This window comes from Onychomys torridus, chromosome 5 (assembly GCF_903995425.1).
Source record: "Onychomys torridus chromosome 5, mOncTor1.1, whole genome shotgun sequence".
In the NCBI taxonomy this organism is placed as follows: domain Eukaryota; kingdom Metazoa; phylum Chordata; class Mammalia; order Rodentia; family Cricetidae; genus Onychomys; species Onychomys torridus.
Genome location: NC_050447.1, coordinates 31868205 through 31884672, shown reverse-complemented (window position 1 = coordinate 31884672; position 16468 = coordinate 31868205). Strand labels below are relative to the sequence as shown.

The following is a 16468-nucleotide window of genomic DNA, read 5'->3' as shown; positions in this document are numbered from 1 at the left end:
AGTACCACTGATGCTTGACACTTCTTACAGCAACACACAAGCTTGTGAAATGGCCCCGTCTAGAGGTTCTCTTTACTAGTGCTTTTTCTTCAAGGCAGAATCATCTTGAGAAAGTTGTGCCATGCTGCAAGATGAAATGAGCTGTCTGCCAATAAGAAAGCCCGACTCCCTCCAGAAAGGGTGTAAGTTTATGATATTGTGAAAAATCAGCATAAGTGCTCACTCCTGGACAATCAATAAGACCCTGCCAACTTGATGGTCCCTGAGAAACCAAGCCTGCGTGGGACAGAGAGGATGGGGCCCAACTCTGCCCTCTAGTGGTTGTAAGTGATTCTGACCACAGGAGTCAGAGCCAAAAATGTTTCTAATCAGGAATCAGGATGGGGTCAGGTTGAAGTTTCTGCCTGCCAAGGCACTAGTGGCCTCCATAGCCTGGCTAACAGCAGGCAAAGGAGAAAGTCTGGTAGGAAGGGGCTGAGGGATAAAGCAAGTGCTGTCTCCTCAGAGCAGAGCAGATTCAAGTGGCCTAGCAGGGATCCCCAGGGTCCACATTAGGATGTCCTGGGGTGAGGAGTCATAAAGGGCTGCACACACACCCAGGACATAGTGCCATCCTGGCTCAGATACTAATAGGGCCTACAGACTGCTTGACACATCCCCTCTGCCCTGGAAGCAAAGACACTCTTTTCCCCAGGTTCAGGTGGAGCCCATGGAGAATAGAACACAGGGGCCTCCTTGTTCAAGTGTGGAATGTGGGGGGCTGGGAGTTTCTGCATCTCCCTGGACAAGGAACCTTGCTGTGAGCCTTGTTCATCAGTCAGAGCTGGAGAGCACATTCAGAACCAAATGCCAGAGGGATGGTATTATTACCATCATTATCCTTTGGTGTTTAACAGCTCCAACCACTTCCACTGACAGAGAATGAAAATGTCCCAACCCTCACCCACCACCTCCACCCAGAGGTTTCTAACCTCCAAGACCAGCACTTCTCAGAGCTCCTACGCTTGACTGGATCCTGTACTGGGTGTCCTCAAGAATATCTGCCCCCCCCCCCCCAATACTACAAGAGACCCTGGATCTCTAAACGTTGTTGGCAGTTCATTGGGTGGGTGCCCTATTCCTCCACTAGCTCCTCTGCATGGTGCATCCTCACCTTCAGTCTCGCTCTCTCATCTACACAATTGTGTAATTCCCACTCAAGTCTCTGTCCCCTGCAAGGGTCTCTCCTGCTGCACTGGGAAGAGGAGAATCAAGGGCCCACATACCACAGTGTTTGAACAGCCAGAGAGTCTGTCTGGCCACATTATCTTCAGTGTCTTGGTTTGTGTATGCACTGCTGTTAGACATGCTGTGTCTCACAGACAGGGATCAGCATATCAAGGCCTCCTCCAGAAGTATGACCTGAGCGCTGTAGGCTGGGCACAGGGTGTGCCTGGCAAGGTAGCTGTGCCAGCAGGAGAGTTCCTGAATAGGCTAAGATCACAGGCTGCAGGCTGCCTCTGACCAGCAAGCAGGGGACAGCCTCCTCCCAGGGGGCAATGGAACCCCTTTAAGACACCAGGAACCTTTTTCTCAAGTGTTGAGTCACTGTGTTAATGTCCCCTGTAACCACATTCTTACTGTGGGGGTTTGGCTGGAAGAAGAATGCAAAAAGCTGTCGGGCCTCAGATGGAGAATAGCGCGGACCTCTGGGGAATTTAATCTGGGTGGGGAGAACTCATGTGCACACACTGGGAGCGCGGGGTGGAGTGTGGGGAAGGCTTCAGTCCAAAAACTCCTTTTTGCTTTCAGGACTCAGTTTACAGGGTCCACCTTCAAGTACACACCATCTTATCTATTTTAGTTCCTGGTCTGAGGCTACGTAGGCCTTCCCCAACTCATACTTGAATATGACGTTTTTTAAATAACACTCCTCCCCCTGTAGGCCTTCTTCCCCAGTGGAATTCACGTTCATGATCGCTTGTCTACTCAAAAAGCATGTAATTAGTGCCTGCCGATCCCTGCTCGGGGAAACCAGCGTGTCTTTTGTGGATCTACGGTTCCGAGACAGCCGGAGAGCCGCAGGAGTCTCTTCTGGTGCCCTGGCGAGAGCTATCATCATTTTCCCGGGTCCGAGTAGCAGGCACGACAAATACACTGCTACATGCAAACTATGGGGCCGCCGAATCTCGGGAGTCTAGCATGTCCCTTGCGCGACCCCGTAGTCACACCACGCCCTCTCCTCATTCCCAGGAAGTGCGCCGTAGGAGCGGAAGTACACACCACCCGGGGGTTGTGGGAACCGCAGTTCCGGGATGGTGGGCGGCGGCGGTGGCGGCGGCGGCGGCGCGGGTCGCGGCGGCCTTCTAGAGAACGCCAACCCCCTCATCTATGAGCGCTCCGGGGAGCGGCCAGTGACGGCGGGCGAGGAAGACGAACAGGTGCCGGACAGCATCGACGCCCGCGAGATCTTTGATATCCGCCGCTGCTGGGCGCTGGCGGGTCGGTGGGGGCTTGGGGTACCGGGAAGAAGTGACGTGCAACACGCTGGTGGAGGGTGTCCCGGTCAGGCATGCCTGCCGAGGTTCTGAGTGGGCCAAAACTTAGAGTCCCTTTTCCTTCACTTGGCACATCTTATTCGCTCCATTAATGACCCGGAGCATCCACTGACACTAGAGGAATTGAACGTAGTTGAGCAAGTTCGGATCCAGGTGAGTCACCTACAGTATCAGAGAGCGATAGCTTGTTCAAGTAATTTAAAAGGTTTCATCATGCATTAGAGGATGGCGTTCTCCATTCACAAGCACCTAAGAGGATCTTTGGGCGGGGAGGTTGTTTTTTCCAGTTTATGGATGTTAAAGCTGAAGCCCATGAAAGTCAGGTGACTTGCCCAAATTAATAAACTAAAGGAAGGTCTCTGTGCTGGGGGTGGTCATGTGATCTTTACAATCTCCCTTGTCAATGCAGGTTAGCGACCCCGAGAGCACAGTGGCGGTGGCTTTCACACCCACCATTCCACACTGCAGCATGGCCACGCTTATTGGCCTTTCTATCAAAGTCAAGCTTCTTCGATCCCTTCCCCAGCGCTTCAAGGTCAGTTGGAGTCCAGCCTAAGGGTGAAACAGCTACTGAGCAGAGGGGACAGCAGATTGGAGACTGGAAGGATCCCAGCTCGCAGAGATGAACTGCGAGGAAACGCCAAGCTGGTGTGACAAGAATACTGGAAATTCTCCAGAAAATAGTGAGGAGTGTGGCAGAAAGGGCAGCTGGATGGGCAATGGCAGCTGACAAGGTCCTTGGGTAGAAGTGGATTGACTGCAGGTGGGCTTGGGGTAGGATAGAAGGGCCAGAATCAAGAGGAGTGATTGGAAAGAAGGATGGTATGGAGGTCGTGCCTGGAGGGAAGGGACCAAAAAAAAAAGGACAGGTTCAGGTGAATAAGTGCTCAGGCCCAGGTTGTCTTTCTCCCAGATGGATGTGCACATTACACCCGGGACCCACGCCTCGGAGCATGCAGGTTAGTGTGGGCTGGTGGGGATAGATATTGATTTTTATCCCCTTAACTCCCCAACTATATGAGGCTTCCCCTTTGCTACCGTAGTGTGTAAGAGCGGTTAGGACTAGGGGTCTAAGTGAATAAAATTGCCAGACTACAGCCTCGACCAAACTGGCCTGACTTAAGTCTCCTGCTTCCCATAACCTCCCCTCCTATATTCCCCAAGGAATACTGGTACAGACTGAGCAGTCCCTGCAGGTATGGGGTATTCCTCCTGACAAATAAGAGAGTATGGGCATAGGTAATAAGCATAGCCTGATGAAGGCTTGGAGTCCTGGGAAGGAGATAGAGACCTTTATTGGTAGAGATGTAATCTGTCCTGAGGCTAGAAGCCCGGCTAGAGTTCCTTTAACCCTGTTTTTCCACCCCTCTTTCCTTCCTAGTGAACAAACAGCTTGCAGATAAGGAGCGAGTGGCAGCTGCCCTGGAGAATACCCACCTGCTGGAGGTCGTTAATCAGTGTCTGTCAGCCCGCTCATGAGCCTGGCTTTTGACCACCAGCCTGCACACAGATGTCCTGGCCTCAGCTCCACCAAGGGCTTGTGGCTTTGTTTTCTTAAATCACTGACAATGAGAAACTAACATTTTTCATTTTGTAATAAACCCCTAATTTATATTCATTTCCCGGCGTGCCTTAGCATCTTTCATGATGGAGTCATCTGGGGTCGCAGAAGGGGATAGTGGTGGTAGGTCCCTATGAAGGGTAGGTCCATAAGGTGCCCCATCATTTCTGATTTCTCTAATGGAGCTGGAAAGCTGTCTCAGCAGTTACAACCACTTACTGTTCTTACAGAAGACCTGGATTAAGTTCTCAGCATGCACATGAAGGCTTGTAACCATCTGTAACTTCAGTTCCAGGGGATCCAACATGGTCTTCGGGCCTCTATAGGCATGAGGCACACACATGGTACATACATTCAGGCAAACACTCATATACATATAATAAATTGGTAAGCTGGATGTGGTGGTGAACACTTTTAATCCCAGCACTCAGGAGACTGAGGCAGGCAGATCTCTGATTTTGAGGCCAGACTGGTCTACATAGAGAGTTCCAGGATAACTAAGGCTATATAGAGACCCTGTCTCAAAGGAATAAAAATAAATCTTTCTTTTTCTTTTTAAGTTCTTCCAGTGTTTCAGTTAGCAAAAGTTGCAAATGTAAATAAAAAAATTTTTTGGAAGAAATATATAAATATACCTGGATAGCCAAGCTACCAATGGGTTCAACTCAGTATATTCAGTTGACCTGTTGTAATAATGGCCTTATTTGTGTGTTTACAGAACTATTTCTAGAGGAACCCACAGAAACAAAAAACCATGTCCTAAATTGATATAAGTCTGTTGTCTTGGTTTCTTTTCTGTTGCTGTTGTAAGACACCATGACCAAGGCACCTTATAAAATAAATGTTTATTTTAGGGCTTACAGTTTCCGAGGGCTGGAGTCCATAATGGCAGAGCAATGACATGGCAGCAGAAACAGCTTAATCCATCTTAATCCACCAATTGGAGTCAGAGAGAGGGACACTGGGAATAGTGTGAGCCTTTTGAAACCTCCAAGTCCGCCCCCAGTGACACACCTCCTCCAGCAAGTCCACCTCTCCCAGTTCTTCCCAGTTCCACCCACTGGAAACCAAGTACAAGCCTATAGGGACCATTCTCATTCAAACACCACCACAGCTGTATAACAGTTCTTTACCTGACCAAAAAATTGAGCCATTCTGATCTGAAAACAGCAGTGCATGCCTGTAATTCCAGCACTTGGGAGGTGGAAGCCAAAGGATCAGAAGTTCAAGGTTGTCCTTAGCTACATAGTGAGTTTAAGATCAGCTTGGGCTACTACATGAGACTGTCTCAAAACAAAAACTAGTATCCAGTATCCAGTCATGTATGAGTTTTCCAGAAAGACCACTGAGATCCTTGCCAAAGTCTCTATGCTGTGTTTGGTTCTCTTTAGCCTCTAAGATTTTTCTCTTCCCTTCACACTGGTAGTCAGTTTTCCATAACTACATACATGAAGTTAATTTATAAAGAAACAAGTCTGGGGGCTGGAGAGATGGCCAGCAGGTAAGAACATGTACTGCTCTTCTAGAAGACCTGAATTTGGTTCCCAGCACCCATGTCAGGAAGCTCAGAACCACCTGTAACTCCAGCTCCAGAGGATCCAACACCCTCTTCTTGTCTGCAGGCACTCAGCACACAACATGGCATACACACACATACATATAAATAAAAAATAAATCAGGTTTTGATTGCTTTTTGTAGAAGAAGAGGGCTGGAGAGATGACTCAGTGGTTTAAAGCACTTGTTCATCTTGCAGAGAACCCAGGTTTGATTACTAGCACCCACATAGTGGCTCACAAGCATCTATAACTCCAGTTCCAGGGGATCCAATGCCCTCTTCTGGCCTCTGCAGACACCAGGCATGCTTGTGATGCATAGACAGACATTGGCAAAATTCACAAAGTGAATCTTTAAAAATCTTTAAAAAAGCCAGGCGGTGGTGGCGCACACCTTTAATCCCAGCACTCGAGAGGCAGAGCCAGGCAGATCTCTGTGAGTTGGAGGCCAGCCTGGTCTACCAAGCAAGATCCAGGACAGGCACAAAGCTACACAGAGAAACCCTGTCTCGAAAAACCAAACAAACAAACAAAAAACTTTAAAAAGTAGATTTATTTTGGCTTGCTGCTTTGGAGGTTGCAGTCCACTGTAGTTGGTACTGTTGTTTGGGGGCCTATGGTGAAGCAGCACATTGCTGCAGAGTATGTGGCAGAGAAAAAAGGATGAAGACGGGATGGGGCAGGGTTTCAGTCTATGCTTCAAGTTCCTGATGAGCTCGCATTAGACACAACCTCCACCACCACCCTGTAGCTCCACTTGGAAGAATAAGCTTTTGACACTTGGATCTTAGGAATGTTTTCAGATCCAGGCTATAGCACCCACCCTTGTACATCTTAACTAAAACACACACACACACACACACACACACACACACACACACACACACACACACACACACACAATCCAGGAGAGTTATTTTAGAGAGTCTTACCATATGATGTGTTTCTTTATCTACTGGAAGTTAGTCTAAAGGCCCAAATGAGCTCAGGTTTGAGAGGTTTGGCCAGGAGTGGTGGTGTGTGTGTGCTGTGACATTTAACCTGTAGGTAGGATGCCTATTTGCCCACTGATGGTGATGCTTGGCCTAGTCCCCAGGTCAAAATAGTAATACTCATTTTCTCTACTGAAAAGATCCTGGGGAATCCTCACCATCAGTCCTTCCAGCGGCTTCTGTCACCCTGGGTGCTAGGTGAGAGAAGCTCAGCTCTACAAAATGATACGGCCTTATCTAGGGCCTCTGCCTCCGGTTGGCCCAGTGCCCAGCGTGCACTTTGTCATCTCGAGAAAGATCACTGGTCTAGATCTTAGCCATTGGAAGCTCTTTCCCAGGACTGCCTCTAGATTTCCTGCTCCAATCTCTTTCTCTGATGGGAATGCCCACCCCTATTGGAGCCCAAACATAACTGTGGGCAGTGTTCTCATGGATGGATACTCATCAGAGAGCTTAGGCCCTTTAAGATCTGTCAAATTGTTTACTTGTTCATTTGTTTTGGCTTCCTGAGTCAAGGTCTCACGATTTGTGTGCCCCGGGTTGACTTTGAACTCACTGTATAGCCCAGGCTGCCTCAGACTCATAGTCTTGAGTGCTGGGTCTATACACCTGTGCCACCATGTCGAGCTCCGCAAATCACCTTGCTCTGTGTAGTGGTTGCTTTTTTTTCCTTAGCTACAGTTTGCAGGTGAGGAGTGATCTAGAATAAAATCCTAAAGACTTCCAGCTACAGATAACAATAGTGCTCCCTTGGCAGGGGCTGCTGTTGCCTCCAATGGAAAGGCCTGGGCCCATCCCAGACCACAGCTCCTACTGTTCTTGGTTCATTCTTAGGAGGAGTGGCTTTGCCAACCTGATGACTAAAAAGTGGAGAAGCTGGACGTGACCACCCATGACCAAGAAGATGAAACCAGCCCACATCACTCAGTTTCTCATCTGTTGACATGGGGATAGTCATGGTGATCTCTTTGGGACTGCACATGTAACTTTCCCTTGGCCTATCTCAAATGATCTTCCAAACACTTTGGTCCTCCATTTTCACAAGTGAAAGAACTGCATGTTTCAGAGAGATAGACTGACCCACCAGAGTGATTAGGCCCAAAGATCCTTCCCAAGCTATGGGCCTCACCACATACGAACCTCGGCATGGCAAGACCCATCTGTCTGAGGTAGCTGTGGTATCTGTAGTCAGTCATGTTCAGATCAGGCAGGTGCTTTCCTGGTGGCCAGGCCATAGGAGTAAAAGACATCAAGCTGCTAGCATTTCAGTCCCTTTAACATTTTTTTTAATTTTTTAATTTATTTTTATATTTTATATGCATGTTGGTGTTTTGCCTACATGTATTTCTGTGTGAAGGTGTAGGAGCCCCTGGAACTGGAGTTACAGATGGTTGTAAGCTGCCATGTGGGTGCTGGGAATTGAACCTGGGTTCTTTAGAACAGCTGGTACTCTTAACCACTGAGTCATCTCTCCAGCCCCACTTTGAAATTCTTGACTCATCTGCGCCTGGCCACTGGCTGTCCGCAGAACACCGCCTGTGAATACTGGACCAGCACCCAAAGAACTTTCTGGAACCCCAGCTGTTCTGTGAAGGCATAGTAGTGGTTGGAGGAGGATGAAGTTTAAGATCCCTGAGACCTTCCACCACATATATCTAGCTCTGCTATTTCTGGACTGTGATCCCTCAAGCCTCGGTTACTATGTCTACACAATGAGAATAACAAATCACAGCTAAATGAGATGGCCTCAGTGAATAGATGACACATAGGAACACACTCAGCTACATTTATGATTTATCATCCTGCCCTTGACAAAAGGGTCTGGGACACAGTTACACAGCACAGCTCAGTAAAATGAACGAATAGGGGGGCTGTGGGGTAAGGCGGGCTGGGAATGCTCAAGTCCAGCTGTATTAGTTACTTTTCTCGTTGCTGTGACAAAATGCATGGCTAGAAACAAATGAGGGCAGGGAGGCTTTGTCTTGGCATACAGCTTGAGGACACATATCACGGTAGCAGGGAAGGCATGGCTTCAGGCATGTGAGCACCAACAATTGGGAAGCCAAGTGAGATGAATTCCGGTGCTCAGCTCACTTTCTCCTTTTTATAGTCTTGGATCCCAGTCCATTCAAGATGGGTCTTCTCTTCAGTTACACCTTTCTAAAAAACACGTACAGACACACCCAGAAGTTTCTATGACAATTCTAAATACAGTCAAACTGGCAATGGAGATTAACCCTCAGACCAGCCAAGTGCTCTTATCAACATTTAGTCACCTGAGGGAGTGGGTAGGGTCCCACGGGGAAGAGGTGGGATTGGGTAACAGGGGGGTGTTATCTGCATTGTTCCTAGGATCACTGACCCTCCTCAGGACAGAACATCATCCTGGAGATATTGAAGCAGAAGCAAGAGACAGTCCAGCGATTCGCTCAACCTGCCCCATCCAACCAAGGACAATGAAAATAAAAATGTGCCTGCTAAGATATGCCGCTCTTGAGCCAATGACTTACCGCCACATTTCATGTATTTATGTCTCAGAAATGGGGAGACATTATCCTTGGTCTACACAGGAGGAAGCAGGCTCATCTAGGACAAATGAACAAGGGCGAAAGTGCTAACATGGTACAGAGCTGGTTCCAACCTCAGTTTGTCCCTTCTGGGCAGCTGAGAGAACCAGGTGGCAGGAGTGTAGAAGGAAATAGTCTAAAGGTCATGTCCTGATATTGGACCGTGGGGCTCCTGGCTATACCTAAGCTTGTGATGATCATCTCTGGCCTGTTGGCATAACTACAGGAATGCCTGGGGTCTAAGTAGCTCTGTGTGGATGTCGTTGCCTTGGCAAAGAAGATACACTGTTGAGGTCAAAAGCTCAGATTACCAGAGGGGAAAGTCAGCCCTGTTTCCCTGTATGGCCCCTGCTGGGAAGGTCTACATCTATCCTACAGCCATCCTCTGCCAGACACTGTCCTGGACACCTCAGGGTTCTTTCCAGCCACACCATATGTGCATGCCATGGAGGTGTATGTGTCATAAACAGCCAGCCAGGGTTCCTGATGGGAAGTGGTATGCTGACTCTAGAGACTTCTGTCCTGTAAGAAGAGGCTGGAACCCCTAACTCCCTCTTCCCACTGAGCCTTATCCAAGAAACAAAAACCAGCATGGGCTTCCCAGGCTCCCAAGATCCCTCCTTCATAGAAAGGAGACATAAGCAAGTGCTTTGGCTCAGCTCTTGCTTACTTTGAGGGCCTTAAGAATAAGGATTCTGCATCATAAACTCCCTAACCTTATCCCCTAGTCAGTTTCCTCAATTCAAGGCCTTCTTAGGTGTTACCAAGGAGACTAATACCGCAGCAGAGAGTCTGGCTCAAGTTTCCATGGCAACCTGCTACGGCCCACTAAGGTCCATCTATGTATGATGTCACCTGAGCCCCAAATGGGTGCCCTTCCACCCCCACCACAGTCATCACAAACATCTAAAAGCAAGTCCCTGTCCCAAAGTACGTCACAGGTTGTACACAGAGACAGCAGATGTGCGCGTGTTGCCCAGTCTTCACTCTAGAGATGAGCAAGGAAGGAATAGGCCATGATATCCAATTCAGAGCTGGGGACCTTGAGCTGGAAGAGGCAGACCCAGAACTACATAGATACTCTGCCCGTCCTATCACCCTTCCTTCCCCCTGAGACTATCCCAGTTTCCACCCCATGTTTAAGAAAGGTGAACTCCAAGGCTTTGGAGGCACTACATATGTTCTTGCCAGTGATAAAAGGGTCTGGCACACACGTACTTGGTATGGATCAGGGCAATGAATGAAGTGAGCTTTTGAGCAGAGGCCCTGGGGCGTGGTGCCTGAAAACTTCCCTAACCCTTGCCCACACCCACATGTATGCCCCTCACATGAGTGAGATGTTTACCAGCAAAACGCCCAGCATGGGGCTGGAAAGCTGGAAGAACTTGAAGACTATAAAGGGGATGGCTCCTTCTGGAGTTCCCCACAATCAGCCTGGATCTCCCCCACTCTGGGCAACCTCATGCCCAGAAACAAAATGTCTAGGGCCAGGGTTAGATATTTTTAGCAGTTACTGGCAGCTGCTTGGCATGCTCAGAGTTAGGGAGGGGACTTGAGTTTGTGTTCTCCTTTCTCTGGCTCTGTAGTTTCTTTCCAGGAGACAAGCATACACCTCCATCTAGTAGGCTCTAACAGAAGATTCCACTGACACCTCCCTACACCCGCGCGTGGCACAAGCCCTCTCTGATAACCCTCTAAGGGACGCCAGAGATTCGTGGATGACACTAAACTTCAACATGAAGAGCAGTCACATTGGGGAGGCTCTTTAAGTCTCAGCACACGGACTGAAATAGGAAGGACTAAGTGTTAAAGCTAGAAATGCCAGTTTAGGACCCTCTAAATTCGAGCTGGGGTCCATACCTGGAGTGCCATGGACTATGAGTGTGTCCAGTCTATAACTAGTCTACTGGCTTGAGTAACAGGCCTGGTTCATTCTTAAATGCAAAGTCTAATTCTTCTCCAGACGGAGTTGCACTTCACAGGTCCAGTTGCCCATTACTGACAGCCTCCGCATCGTGTCTCCCCCGCCCCATGCACCCGCCTCAACACACATTCCCCCCTCCTCTCCCCACCCCCCCCGTACCTATCCACACCCCCTCACCCCCGCCTCTTCCCAGCTACCTGCCCCGCCCTGGAGAGTTTAAGATCCTAGAAGGGAGGTGGGGGATTCCCGGGGTGGATGGATGGATGCGTCAGCCTTGCAACAGCAGCGTGGACCTGGGACGTGGACTCAGGAGCCGGAGCGGGGGCGGGGGCGGGGGCGGGAGCGTGGGCGGGAGCGGGGGTAGGAGTGAAGGCGGGAGCCAGGCTGGTGGAGGTTTAAATAGGCGGCCCTAGAGCTGCGACCCAGCGCCAGCTGAGGGGCTAAGGTAGCAGAGGGAAAAAAGGCTGCAGTTTTGCCAGAGACAAGGCTCCGAGTCTTTCTGAACAGGGGTCTCCCGAGTGGATTCTATCGATCCCCCAGTGGACTGTGCTGGAACGCCAATCAGATCCTGACAGAGTCCGTGAGAGTTGGTGAGTGTCCTGGCGAAGCGGGGGGTGGACCACACACACCATCTGGGCTGGGGATGGATGGGGACATAGGTCTAGCTGGGTTACTGGTTAAGGCGTGAAGACCTTGGGGGCTGGCAATAGGTTCAGGCAAGTCCTTCGTGTTGAGCATCTTTCTTGACCCCAGGGTACTGGCCTGTTCCTGCCGACTCCTGATTCCCTAGACGGCGTCCCACACGATGACCCTTAATGGCGGCAGCGGAGCCGGAGGGAGCCGCGGCACCGGCAGGGAGCGGGACCGCCGTCGAGGCAGCACCCCCTGGGGCCCCGCAACCCCACTGCACCGCAGGAGCATGCCGGTGGATGAGCGAGACCTTCAGGCGGCGCTATCCCCGGGCTCCCTAGCAGGGACTGCAGCGGGCACTCGGACACCTGGGGCAGAGGCTGGATTGGCCCGAAGGCTCCTCCGACTCTCTCAGTTCTGGAGGCAGTGGATCTGAGGAGGGCGTTTACAAAGTGCTGCTGCTAGGGGCTCCTGGTGTGGGCAAGAGCGCTCTGGCGCGCATCTTTGGTGGTATAGAGGACGGGCCAGAAGCAGAAGCCGCAGGTGAGATAATTGAGCTGTTTAGGAAAAGATAGTTGGGAGGCAAGGGACCTGGACTAAAAGTGGCAAACACTATGAAATTTCAAGGCGCTTTCAGGATCGTGTTACTTCCGGGTCAAATATGGACTGAATAGCCACCACAGATCCCTACTTACTACCCCCAACCTCTCTCCTACCCATGTGCCAGTCCTTGATAGGGAAGAAGTGCCCAGAATAGAAGAGTTGAGTGCTGGGTATGACTTCTCTGTGGCTTGGGGCAGGAAATTCCTGCCTGCCAGGGCTGGCGGGAACAAATTCAGAAGTTTCTAGGAGAGGAAAGTTAGGAGGCCAAGGTTTCCAGGGGGTGACAGCCACTATGCTAACTCCAGCCACTGTGACCACATCCACCCTAGACCTGGGCAGCAGGAGGGCAGGGAGCCCTGGACACCCAGTACTTTGCTAGTTTGGGAACCTAGAGATGGAGGTCAGGCATTCCATGCCCTCTAGCCCCTAGCTCCCAGGGTTGTCACTTTGTTTGATCATAGCAACCGTCTGCTAGTGGCAGAGAGTTATCAGGAGACTCTGAAAAGAAGTGGGGGGTGTGGTCAGAAGAGGAACTGGACACTGGGAACTTTTGACAGCCGACTGATAACTTGGCTATTGGCTCCCTTCCTAGGGCACACATATGATCGTTCTATCACTGTGGATGGAGAAGAGGCATCACTCATGGTCTATGACATTTGGGAACAGGTAGGTTGCAGGCCGGGTCACAGAGAAAGAGGCGAGGCAAGCTGGAGAAGGGTCTTGCCAGGAATTACAGGGCTGTGTGTATATTTGTGTCCCCTCCAGGATGGGGGCTGCTGGCTGCCTGGCCACTGCATGGCCATGGGAGATGCCTACGTCATTGTGTACTCAATAACAGACAAGGGGAGCTTCGAGAAAGCCTCCGAACTTCGGGTCCAGCTGCGGCGAGCTCGGCAAACAGACAATGTGCCCATCATCCTCGTGGGCAACAAAAGTGACCTGGTGCGCTCTCGTGAGGTCTCTGTGGATGGTAAGCAGGCACTGGGTCAGGAAAGGGAGGGAGATCCTAGCTGGGCTGTGGGCCAGTTAGTCTTGGCTCAACTTAAGTCCCTGGGGATCATCAATGGCTAAAAATGTTCAGGAAGAAAACTTGGCGTTGGAGGGTGAGGGAGATGCTTCTGGTCCATCGAGCTCCCAAAGGCCTAAACAACAAAGGGGAAGGAAGAGCCACATCTGCTAGGGGAACTGAGGCACGCAAGCTCCCTCCTCAACTGCTCCTCAGCTCCATGCCTAACAGAGTGAGACTGAAGGAATAGAAGAACATGTAGAGAATCAGGAGGTCAGAACCCGAGTCCAGGCCCCACCGTTCTTGGAGTAAGCCTGGTGCTTCCTCATCAGGCTTCAGCATCCTCCTTTGTGGCCTACAGTACCGAGTACTTCAAACTTGGTGACCTTGCCCCCACCCCGGGCCATCGGGCCATTCCTTTTAACAGCAAATCATAAGATACTCAGCTGTCAAATCGTTTTCGTTTGCCTTAATCCACTATTACAGAATATGTTTTAAACACTGGGTTTTAAATAAATGGATTCCTTTTTGTGGGCCACCATAAACTTTGGAGGTACATTCTGCCTACCAAGTGGCCCAGCAGTGTTTGGGGATCTCAGTACAGGAGCTGGGATCTCTGTGTCTCTAAAAAGGATCTAAGGTTCCTTCCTCTGTTACTAGAGGACTCTTGAGCTGTAGCTGCCAGATATGGCCAGGGTTTGGAGATAGCATCCTCTGCTCCTTGTTTACTGGCACGTTGTCTGTCCCCACCACAGAGGGTCGGGCCTGCGCAGTGGTCTTTGACTGCAAATTCATCGAGACATCAGCAGCACTGCATCACAATGTCCAGGCACTGTTTGAGGGTGTCGTGCGCCAGATACGCCTTCGCAGGGACAGCAAAGAGGATAATGCCCGGCGGCAAGCTGGCACTCGGCGACGGGAGAGCCTTGGCAAGAAGGCCAAGCGTTTTCTGGGCCGCATTGTAGCTCGAAACAGCCGCAAGATGGCCTTCCGTGCCAAGTCCAAGTCCTGCCATGACCTCTCTGTTCTCTAAGGTCTCCTGGGCCGCTCGCTTTTAGTGGGCCAGGGGATGGGTGGAGGGGCTGGCCCAGGCTCTATGATTCTCAGAACTGTCAGCTGTGCACACCCTGTCTCATGGTCATGGACAGACAGGCAGTGCTGACCAGGGAGGCAACTCCAAGAGGCCAGCGAGGCCTGAGCCTATGGAGATGCATGTGCAGGCCCACGTGCATACCAAGCAGCCTGAACCCAGCTCATGGACAGGACTCTGTCTTTCTCGGTGTGGGCATATGTGCGCTGGAGTGAGGCTGTTCAGTACGGTTGCTGTTTGTTTACATGCAGATTTTTGTAATAAAGACTATTTCCTGACAAGCCAGGGCTATTGAGTATGTCTCTTTCATAGTGGTTTCAGGAGCAGAAAGAGATGCTGTGATTGAGAGATGGGGCTCCCTGTCCACATGACCTAGTGTGTGGTCTTGATGGTCCTAATGTGGGCCTGGATATAGCCAGCATAGTGGAGGGAACAGGTGGGAAGCCTATGGTGGTTAGGAGGAACGTTCAAGAAGCAGGAGACAAAACTCCTCCCAGCCTATTATTATCTAGACCCTTCCTCACTGGAGCCTGGTGTTGTCTAGCTGACTGAAGATTCTATTGCCTCTCCTTCCATAAAGGGAAACTGAGGCTGCCCCCAGGAAGCACAATTTTTTTTTTTTTAAATTTCACAGCCTGACAAGATTGTGGGCTCAGGCTCTGCAGTAGTATTTCTGCCCTGGCCCTCCCAAGGGGTGGAAACCAGGGACATGGTGGAAAGTAGGGACATGGAGGGAAAGACTTCAGAGACAGCAGTAAGGTGGCTGATGCTTAAGAGTAGGTGATGGAGGCATACTCAGGCGCTGATGGCTTCTGCACTTCCTGTCTGAAGTTATCCTACAGGGGCTCAGCGTTCTTTACTCTATGAGTGCCTTTGCTAACACACTGACGAGTTCTCCGTTCGCTAGGTCAGCTCCCTAGAGCTCTCCCTGTCTGGGATGCAGATTTCACATCTGTGTAGGGATGCATCCCTGTGTGCATCACTGTCTATCCACCCATCCAGGCCCTCCTAGAAGTGGAGCATATGACTCTCCCTATGTTATTCTTTAACAGAACCCGGAGCCTCATGTGTTATAGGCAAGTTGTCTACCACTTAGCTACATCCTCAGCCGATTCATTTCGAGACAGGGTCTCTCTAAATTCCTAGAACTGACAATCCTTGTGTCTTGGCCTCCTGCATAGCTGGGATCACCAATCCTTCAAGAGTCTTTCTCAGGGCTGGAGAGATGGCTCAGCAGTTAAGAGCACTGGCTGCTCTTCCAAAGGTCCTGAGTTCAATTCTCAGCAACCACATGGTGGCTCACAACCATCTGTAATGTGATCTGGTGCCCTCTTTTGGCCTGCAGTCATACATGTAGGCAGAACACTGTATACATAATAAGTAAATAAATCTTTAAAAAAAAAAAAAAGATTCCTCTCTGCCTCCTTCCCTCCCTGCCCCCTGTTCCCTGTGAGTCTATGTGTGGCTGTGTGAACATGTGTACAGGCTAGTGTGCATTCGGAGGCTAAAGGCAGACGGCAGATGTCTTCCCCAGTCACTTCCACCTTATTCTTTTTAAACGGGGTCTCTCACTGAACCTGTAGCTTAGCAGCTGGATTCCCCATGGATTCCCCTGCCTCCACTTTCCCAGTGCTGAGATGGTAAGAGCTTCACCTGGCTTTTTACGTGGATGCTCGGAATCTGAACTCAGCCCCTGTGCTTTTCTAACTAAACCATCTCCTCAGCCCCTCTTTCATCCTTCTGTCACAGTGGCAGCACAGGAGTTCACCTGTAAGAGTCTCCACTGACCTGCAGTTTCTTGTGTGTGTGTGTGGTTTCAGTGACCCTTGATTGGCTACAGTGTAAGAATACAAAAAGGGAAGTACCAGGAATCAACAATGGATAAACTTTAAATTAGATAATGATCTGAGGTGATGTGATTAAATCTTAAGCCATCTCGTCTGTCTCACGCAGGATGTGACTCAGCCTTTGTCAGAAGTGTCCATGCTGTGTGTGCTACCCACC

General features: G+C 50.2%; 2 protein-coding genes across 2 annotated transcripts; both read left to right on the top strand.

Annotated features, from left to right (window-relative positions):
- The first annotated feature begins 2253 nt into the window (after window positions 1-2253).
- Window positions 2254-4156, top strand: Ciao2b (cytosolic iron-sulfur assembly component 2B). Its single transcript, XM_036188157.1, has 5 exons — window positions 2254-2454; window positions 2611-2690; window positions 2947-3072; window positions 3451-3496; window positions 3919-4156. The coding sequence occupies exons 1-5, from the start codon at window positions 2295-2297 to the stop codon at window positions 4014-4016; spliced, it is 510 nt and encodes a 169-aa protein (XP_036044050.1). The 5' UTR covers window positions 2254-2294; the 3' UTR covers window positions 4017-4156.
- A 7367-nt stretch (window positions 4157-11523) lies between these two features.
- Window positions 11524-15669, top strand: Rrad (RRAD, Ras related glycolysis inhibitor and calcium channel regulator). Its single transcript, XM_036188372.1, is given in 6 exon segments — window positions 11524-11725; window positions 11889-12135; window positions 12137-12308; window positions 12961-13034; window positions 13134-13338; window positions 14130-15669. Coding segments are annotated over 5 exon segments (924 nt in total). The 5' UTR covers window positions 11524-11725; window positions 11889-11940; the 3' UTR covers window positions 14408-15669.
- Window positions 15670-16468: the final 799 nt, after the last annotated feature.

Coding starts and splice junctions, on each gene's coding strand:
- Ciao2b (XM_036188157.1), top strand. CDS start 2,295: ATGGTGGGCGGCGGCGGTGGCGGCGGCGGCGGCGCGGGTCGCGGCGGC. Junction 3,073..3,450: donor CCCTTCCCCAGCGCTTCAAG/GTCAGTTGGAGT, acceptor TCTTTCTCCCAG/ATGGATGTGCACATTACACC. Junction 3,497..3,918: donor CCACGCCTCGGAGCATGCAG/GTTAGTGTGGGC, acceptor TTTCCTTCCTAG/TGAACAAACAGCTTGCAGAT.